Source organism: Carica papaya, chromosome 3, assembly GCF_054855325.1.
Source record: "Carica papaya isolate Zhongbai chromosome 3, ASM5485532v1, whole genome shotgun sequence".
In the NCBI taxonomy this organism is placed as follows: domain Eukaryota; kingdom Viridiplantae; phylum Streptophyta; class Magnoliopsida; order Brassicales; family Caricaceae; genus Carica; species Carica papaya.
Genome location: NC_142311.1, coordinates 3,835,796 through 3,844,527, shown reverse-complemented (window position 1 = coordinate 3,844,527; position 8,732 = coordinate 3,835,796). Strand labels below are relative to the sequence as shown.

The 8,732-nt window shown below is 33.3% G+C and overlaps 2 protein-coding genes across 2 annotated transcripts; both read right to left on the bottom strand.

Annotated features, from left to right (window-relative positions):
- Window positions 1–424: 424 nt before the first annotated feature.
- Window positions 425–2,617, bottom strand: LOC110814112 (Ribosomal protein S19 family protein). The gene is made up of 4 exons (XM_022041467.2): window positions 2,462–2,617; window positions 2,222–2,367; window positions 2,079–2,136; window positions 425–856 (listed from the first exon to the last, which is right to left on the bottom strand). Exons 1-4 carry the CDS (start codon window positions 2,462–2,464, stop codon window positions 608–610), a joined length of 456 nt encoding a protein of 151 aa, XP_021897159.1. The 5' UTR covers window positions 2,465–2,617; the 3' UTR covers window positions 425–607.
- A 705-nt stretch (window positions 2,618–3,322) lies between these two features.
- LOC110814076 (P-loop containing nucleoside triphosphate hydrolases superfamily protein) lies at window positions 3,323–7,101 on the bottom strand. Its single transcript, XM_022041408.2, has 9 exons — window positions 6,874–7,101; window positions 6,552–6,740; window positions 6,178–6,401; window positions 6,034–6,095; window positions 4,983–5,198; window positions 4,745–4,874; window positions 4,117–4,439; window positions 3,807–3,951; window positions 3,323–3,666 (listed from the first exon to the last, which is right to left on the bottom strand). The coding sequence occupies exons 1-9, from the start codon at window positions 6,881–6,883 to the stop codon at window positions 3,439–3,441; spliced, it is 1,527 nt and encodes a 508-aa protein (XP_021897100.1). The 5' UTR covers window positions 6,884–7,101; the 3' UTR covers window positions 3,323–3,438.
- Between the last annotated feature and the right edge of the window lie 1,631 nt (window positions 7,102–8,732).

Here is an 8,732-nt window from a genome sequence, read left to right as displayed (position 1 = left end):
TAGACCTACATGTTAGACACCACATTGAACAAGACATAATACATGAATTAAAAAACAGAGAAAGAAATTATCTGAAATACCAATACATTAACCAAAGTGACTCATATAGATAACTAAAAACAAATACAATACGGATACCATCTCAACCCCATTTCGAAAAGAAAAAACCCTTCTCTAAATATATTTTTAAAACATTCCTTCAAAATTATTTAACATCAAAATCCCATTGCATTCCTAAATCTTAGCTTTAACATAAAGACGAGCACCAATTAATGTCCATTCACACCCATAAACTGTGATTATGCATTTTTACCAACTCGAAATCGTGAAAGCTCTACACGAATATTTTCCAACAATATAAGAGTTCTAACATTCAGCAGTCTGAGACTCCACTCTTACGCAGAGGGTAAAAAACAACCGAAACTTTAGAGGCCACAAAATATAGATTAAAGTTTAAAATCTAGGATCCAAATCCAAAACAAAATGTTTCATTTCTGAATAATCAACTCATCAAGTACTTAAAGCATCAAAGGCAAAAAGAAATTAACAAAAAGACATCCTTATAGCATAGAATCCCAACTGAGTACCTAGGGCTCTGATGAAGACCTCATTTAAGAGGAATAAACCTTGATGAATGGGTAGCACCAATACCAGGTCTACCGTGCTTGACTGGCTTGTATGAAATGGAAAACTCAGCCAAGTAATGCCCAATCATTTCAGGTTTGATTTCCACCTGATTAAAGGTCTTACCATTGTACACTCCAATAATGCTTCCAATCATTTCAGGGACAATGATCATATTTCTAAGGTGAGTGCGAACTGGTTCGGGCTTCTCACCTGGTGGAGCCTCCCTTTTCTGATACAAGACAAGAAAAGCAATTATTAAAAACTAGCCCTTGCAGAAAAAAATCAATTTCATGCTTCCCTGCAGCACTATCACCAAACTATCTTACATCATATATTAAACACATACAAAACAATATATTAATGCCATTATGATATTCAGAACAAGAAAAGCCAGACTTTGTCATAAACCCCTATTTCACTTTCAAAATTGACGGGAAACCCCAAAATACAAAGAGAGATTTGAGCTTTGGAAACCATGAAAAATAGTGTCTGATAATTCCGTGACTAACAAACAATCACTGCTCATGCATCCCAAATTCAATCGCTCCCAGCCCCAGTCCTGAACTATTAGATAATTAAAAGTATGAAGCATGGACCTGGTAAAGATCTCATTGACATGTTTTCATCTTCTACCATTTACTAATCATCAAGCTAGAATCAGCCTCACACTTAAGCAAGAAGTCCAGCCACTTTATCGGACTCCCAAACATATAATATATAATTGCAAGCAGGATTCATTGTCAGGAAACACAATGCTAGAAGGTCAAACCATAATGTGAAACAAACAATTGAATCTTGGTTACCATACAGAAGATACCTCCTACATAAAACATAGAGGGACCATCATATTAATTTAAATTATAAGAGATCTATCCAAACATTGACACCCTAAAGCGTATCACTGAACTAAATTTCCAAAAAGATTCAATTTAATTTTTTCAGACAATAATATAATACCGATTACCATACAGAAGATACCTCCCACATCAAACAATGGAGGATTATATGAATTTAGGATATAAGCGAATAGATCTAAATATTGACGCCCTAAAGCATATTGGAACTATACTTGCAAAGAGATCTAATTTTCTATTTGCCCTGGCGAAATGATAAAAGTTCATCAATCCATGACGCCATACAGATCTATTTCATTGATGAACATATTAAACCCTCGTGCATGATTCAATGGACAATTTTGTAAACAAGAAAACAGTTCCACGACATCATTTATCTATTTTCAACCAGCGAGAAACCAAACAAATCCAAATCATATGAACTCTCAATTTTTAGAGTATAAAAAAGAGAAGTTCCCTAACTCTTCACTAATTCCCTAAAACCCGCAATCAATAAGGACAATCAACAACGCATCATTTGTAACATCCAAAGCTCTAAAAAATAACGCATTGTTCCAAGAAAGAAAAGACAGGGAATTGATAAACCAATTATATTACCGCCTTACGCAGCTTCTTGATCAAAGCCATCGGCTTCCTTTTAAGCCCTCTCTGGAACCTGTGAAAGCACAACCAAACGAAACAAATCAATCACATATTGTGTGTGTGTGTGTGTGTGTCGGCGCAAGTGTGCACGGATTCACCTTCTCCGAGCCCGGGCGTGGAAGAGCTTGACAAGCTCATCAGTCGACATGTCAAGAAGAGCATCCAAATCGACGCCCCTGAAGCTGAACTTCCTGAATGTTCTCTTCTTCGGCTGTCCTGTTGCGACCTCTGCCTCTACATCCGCCTGTACATGCACAAAAAAAAAAAAAGCACAAAAACGTTATACAGGAACGGCAAATCAGAATTAAACTAGTACGGAGTGAGGAACTGGTACTCGCCATGTTGAAATTCCGAGTGAAAAAACCTGCTGAACAGAGCACAGATCGGCCGGCGGCTACTAGGGTTTTCGGTATTAGAAGATAAGAGTGGTAGAACGCGTGCGTTTATATATACATAAGGTCCCGTCTCAGGTTTGCAGTAAACCAAAACGGCATCGTTTGACAATTCTGGCCTCAGTACATTGGGCCGACTTTCAGCATGGGCTAGACGGCTTAGGCCTACCATTTTCTATTACTCTGCTGGGTTAGACGGCGTCGTTTCTGTTTGGTTCCCCCCCCTCTCTCCCTCTTTATGTCTTTCTCTAAATAACAATAATAATAGTTGTAATATATAATAATAATACGGTAACAATAATAAAAATGCTTTTAACTTTTTTCATTTTTTTTTATTAACCTGGAAAACAAATCGATAAATTAAAATTTTAATCTAAGGTAAATTTCAGAAAAAACATTTGGCAAAATATAAAAAAAAAAATCTCTCTATTAATTTTTACACAATAAAATCCTCCCCTATTAATTTTTTTTTTTGGGTCCATTTTGACGTGTCGTGCAATCACATAACGCTAGAGTTACCACTGTACCCTGTTAATTAAGAATAATAACTTATCACGATTAATTCAAAAACTAATTTACTTACAAAATTTTAATATTAAATTATTTATTTTCATTCTCTCCACAAATCTTCTTTTTCTTTCTCCTCTGGAATTCTTTGCCATGTTAGTCGAATTGTCTTCCCATTTTCTTTAAATTCAGCTTGGGTTTCTTTTTTTTTTATTTTTATTTCTTATTTCTTATTTTACCAGTGAGAAATTGCATGGAAATGAAAGGAAGTATGGGCATAAACTGAACCCACCAAAAAAATATAAAAATAAAAAATTATTTTTATTTTTTTCCTCCAAATCTCAATATAAAAATTACAGAGACACCACACCATTCACACTTATCAAGGTTTTTCCTTCCCCTCCTCCAAATCTTTATCATTGGATGAGTGTTTTTTCAATTCTTTGAATGGCTAGTCTCAGCTCTCGTTGAATGGTGAACCTGGAAGGAGACAAAACGACGTCGTTCCAAACAGATCCTGGCCGGTATAGAACAGTTGGGTCTTTGTGCAGCTGGTATATGGATTCTGCATCTGGCTCGATCTCGCTAACTTCTTTCAAACATTTGATTTCATTTGGCTCTACCAGTAGCTTACTTTCTCCATCCTTCCATGTTACTTCCAGTTTTAATCATTACTAATCTCCAATACTTAATGTTATATGTTACTTACATATCAAAAATTATTATTCACGATAATTATAATTTATTAAATTAATTAATTTATACTCTCAAAAAATTTACGTACCTTAGGAGGGCCGCGAACAGCGTTGGTGCAGTAGAGTCTTGCATTGTCTACCAGCTTGCAGTATTTCGGAAATGCAGTTGCAAATCTCTTGTGGGATTTCAGCTGTGAATTTACTCTCACTGCTCTTCTTACCATTATAGCTCGTCTGGTAAAAAAAAGATTTGGGTAAAAATCTAAAATGCTAATACTTTTTTTCTGTATATGTGTATGATGTGTATTCATTAAGAAATTGTATTATAACTTACGTAATTGTATCATGAAATGGCAGAAAATAAAGAAGAAAAGAAAGGAGAAGAAAAGGAAGATGTACCTGATGCCTCTAACTACTGCAAGGTAAGTATCACAAATCACTCCGACCATCTCTATCCTGTATGGTTTCCTGTTGGGTATTTGTTCATGGTCATCTTCATCTGGAGGAATAGGCTCCCAGTAATTTTCAGTAATGGTACCATCATCTTCAACCTTGTAGCCAACCCCCATACGGTATCTACACTTGTGAATGTTTCTAGCCATGGCAATGGTTTGTTCCACAAATGGTTCCCATGATAAAGTGCCATCCATTATAACATCTCGCCCTTCATTCAGCGCGGTCACTAGCAGTGACGATGCTGCATCTGTTGATGACTGGTGCACCTGAGTGAATGAAATTAATTAATTTAAATAGAAAATATTAAATAAATGTTACAATAAAAATTTAACTTTTAATTAAAAAACTACTGATTCACTAATTTATAATTATTAAAATTAAACAATTACTACTTTATAATTAAAACATCACTATTTCAATACGAAAATATTCTTATTCTACGATTAAGATATCATGACTGTTAGATTAAAGTCGTTACGAATGCACAACTAACAACTTTAAATACATAGTAAAATCCTAATATATATACATATCAATTTATATGTATATATAAATGTAAGTAATGAATTACCAGTTCAGCAGTCTGAAGCATGTCATTATGGTGACCGCGAGAGCTAAGAGCTCTGTAGATAACATCAGTTTCTTTGAACGCATCGGCTTCAACAACCACTGCGTTTGCAGCTGCTTCTGACCAGAATGGCCTGCCATGTTTTCCTCCCATTAGAAATTTATTATTTTTGTTAATCAAAAGTACGTATATGTGTGTGTGTATATATATATAGAGAGAGAGAGAGAGAAAGATTTATTACTCATTGAGGATGTCCTTGAGAACAGTGCTCTTGCCAGCGCCCATGCCGCCGCCCATGAGGAGCAAAACGGGACTTCTCTGACTATGAGCCACCGGCATCATGACATCGGTGCAATTTCCTTCGCCGTCGCGACCAATGGCTTTCATCTCCTCCACTAGTGTCGAAAATACCCTTGTAACTTTCAAGTCATTGCTCACCTTCTCGAATCTCTGTTTCCTGTTTTAATTTTACATTCCCGTCCATTACATTTTATGAACTTCAAATATTACAATGTTTTTTTTAAAAAAAAAAAAAACAATTATAAGATTATGTTTAAAGTTAAATTCTGTTTTTATAATTAACAATATCCCTCACACGTGTTGTTTTGAATTTCAAAGTCATTTGCTTGATGTGATTTGAGTTTGAATTCAAATTATCACATCTTGGGTTGAAAAGTTTTATGAATTTTGAACTATATTATTTGATGTTTGAATTGGAAAAATAAATAAATAACAATAATTTGTTATGTATGTATAGAGTGATTAAAAAAATTATAATAAATTATTTGAGTTGATCAAAATTAAATTTAGTTACATAATTCCAGTAAGACAATTTTCCCAAAAAATACACTAACATGGAAGATGGCGACCAAGAGAGCATTTAAAATAATTATTTATGGACAAGTTGATAGTGGAAATATAATAATTAGACATAAATTATAATATTTAATTCATTCCTAATCTTATGGGCTTTTTTTTTTTCTTTAAATAATAAAATTATAAAAGAGGTCTCTTTCCCTCTAAACATGCTACGTGGTAACCTCTAAAAAAAAAAAATCCCCTATTTAATATAATTTTTTATTTATTTTTTCAGAATGTTCTCTTTTACTTTTTCTTTTTCTTTTCTCTTCGTTATTTTATTTCAACATCAATTCGGTAGGACAATAGAACAGGGTAAAGTAAAATTATTTTATTTAGATAAGTAACAAAAATCCACAAATTTATAAATTAAAATTCCAATTTTAAACTAAAATACTTATCCAAAAAAGTCAAAACAAAACACAGTTACTCACCTGGTAGCCGCCATGATCATGTCCTTGAGCTTCTTTTTCTTCTCCGATTCAACACTCAAAACCTGTAAACCAAAGGATAGATCGAATTGGGCGTTATAAAAACTTAAACTGCGTATCTATGTATGTTAACAGAAGCAGAGTAACCTGAGTGATCATATGAGAAGCTTGAGTCCAGTGAAACGCGAAGTAACTCAAGATGCAACTCTCAAATTCTCCCATAAGCTTCACATACAAAGATTCTGCATCTGCTTCCTTTGCCAAATACTCAAATATCATTTCATCATACCCTTCTGATTTCTTCAAGTAATCATAAGCTAATTTGCACAGCTGGGGACATTCATTTGCATCCCCAAACCCCATTTGCCTAGCTGCCATAGATCCACAATAAAATTTTCAGAAAATTGTCAAGAGCAAACTTGTCAGAGAAAGCAGATGAACTCTATATTTGAAAATTTGTCGGAGAACAGTAAAGCTGATAGAGAACCAAAAGCTTGAATTTTATAGTAGATTAGATTTACCAACATAATGGGAAAATTTCTCAAGGTTCCCATCGCGCCCAGATTCCGTCCTGTCAAGCACCGGCATCAGGTTCTTCATCGACATTTTCGAATATTTTCCCCGGCGACAGCGAGATTTCACAGCGGCGGCGGCAACGATTGCCACCAGAGAGCCAACAAGAAGTCTTGTGAAGAAGATGACTCGGCCATCTGATGGATCCATAAATAAAAACGAGCACAAAAAAAAAGACTCGGTCCTTAATATGATTTACTATACATTATTATAGGTATATGTGCACTGAGTCAAAGAGAAAGAAGAAGAAGAGAAATTGGCTTTACTCACCAGTTCGCATCTTGCTGAGAAATGAAGATAGAAACAGGAAAGTCCCTGGAAATTAGATTTTGGTGTTCAAACAAAGCAGCTTTCTTAGCTTTTTAAGATGCCCAGAAATTTTTTTTTTTTTTTTTTTTTTTTATAAAAAAAAGGACAATTGCTTTTTTCAAATGCAATCCTCGGTCATTGCAATTAATTGAATAATTAATTATGATGATAAACAAACAATTTTATAATATGAATGGTATATTAGTTAGTGCATGTCTCTCGTGTATATATATAATAAGACCAGGGAAGGTGTCACTTCTGGATCTCCATGAATTCTCGCATCTGCTGTATCAGTATGAAAATCTGAGCAGGACGAGTAAAATAAAACAATTTGAAAATTAAAAAAATAATAATCTGCAGAATACGGGTAGTCTGTAAATATCACCCGTTTCCCACATGTGAAATTTGTTCGTTCTTAAATAATAATAATCATCACGTGTGGGCATAATTCATTATAAATTACAAAATAAATTTTTAAAATTAGTGGTTCAATTACTTTTTAAGAATTAAATTTTGATAAAATATTTGGATAATTTACTTTTATTAATCAATAAATCAAATTGAACTATGCAATCTATTGTTAAGTTTTACTATTCATGACCGAGTTTAATTCAATATCAGAATCTGAATATGTTTATTTACCAAATCAAATCAAATCAAATTAAATTACACGATTAATTATGTAAAATTATACCATCATTGATTAATATTGTACTGGAATTATTTGAAGCTGAGAGGTGATGGTCAATACGCGGTAGTTTTCCTCCATTAACGCCCATCTAGCTGACCTTCCATTTATTGCCATGTTCCCTTGACTCTCTTCTACATAATACTAAACGATACATTGTTGACTTCTTTCCAACGATATTGTGTTGCAATTTAATATTTGTATAGCTAATCATTATAGTATTCTCAGAAGAATTCATTTTCTTCATTGAAATGGAAGAAACTTATTCCTAAACATGCGAACAAAAATTAGTTCTACTCTGTCAATGAAGATGTGTCTGCCACTTAAGTGGGTGCGACCCACAAATAAATGAGAAGAAAAAAAGAAGGGAAAGGAAGTAAGAGAAGAATAAGAAAGAAAATTGAAAAAGGGAAAGAGAGGGAAAATTGGGGGTTTAAGACCAAAGAAGAAGAAACTTTCTTGCCAATATCAGATGCTGAATATTTGGTATATTTTTTTTGAATGCACATTTGGGAAGATCTTTCCACGTTCTCTTGTGTTTTTGTTGACGATTATTTTTCGGTGAAATTTTTATTTTCTTTTGTGCGAAATATAGAATTCTTGTTTGGTATTTATCTCTAATGATATTAAAGGACACTTTATACACCCTTTAATTTATTGGAAGTTTTGATTTGATTAGATCCTATAATTTTTCTTCTTATTTTAAAGAATTTTTTTCCTAGAAAGTTTTGGTATTTTGTGGATATAATTTTATTTATTTTCTCTCGATTGGTTAACTTATAATTTCTAATTTTATTTTGCACAAGAAGAGAAAAAAAAAAAAAAAAGAGTAATTTGTAGTGCTTGTTGAATTGGGAAATTATCGTATTTGTGTTCTTTTTCTCTTCAATTGGTATAAGCGAAAAGTTTATTGTTTGGATATCTCTCATGCAAAATAATATGGATAATTCTAGTAGTTGTACCGTGTTTAAATTAACTTCATCGAACTATTGCATATGAAAGTCAAGGATGGAAGCTCTTTTGTTTTGTAAAAATCTATATGATCAATTGAGGGTGAATGTGTAAAACCAATAGATAAAACCAACAAAGGAAGAATACAAATAGATGAAAACTATTACTTTAATCTAACAAA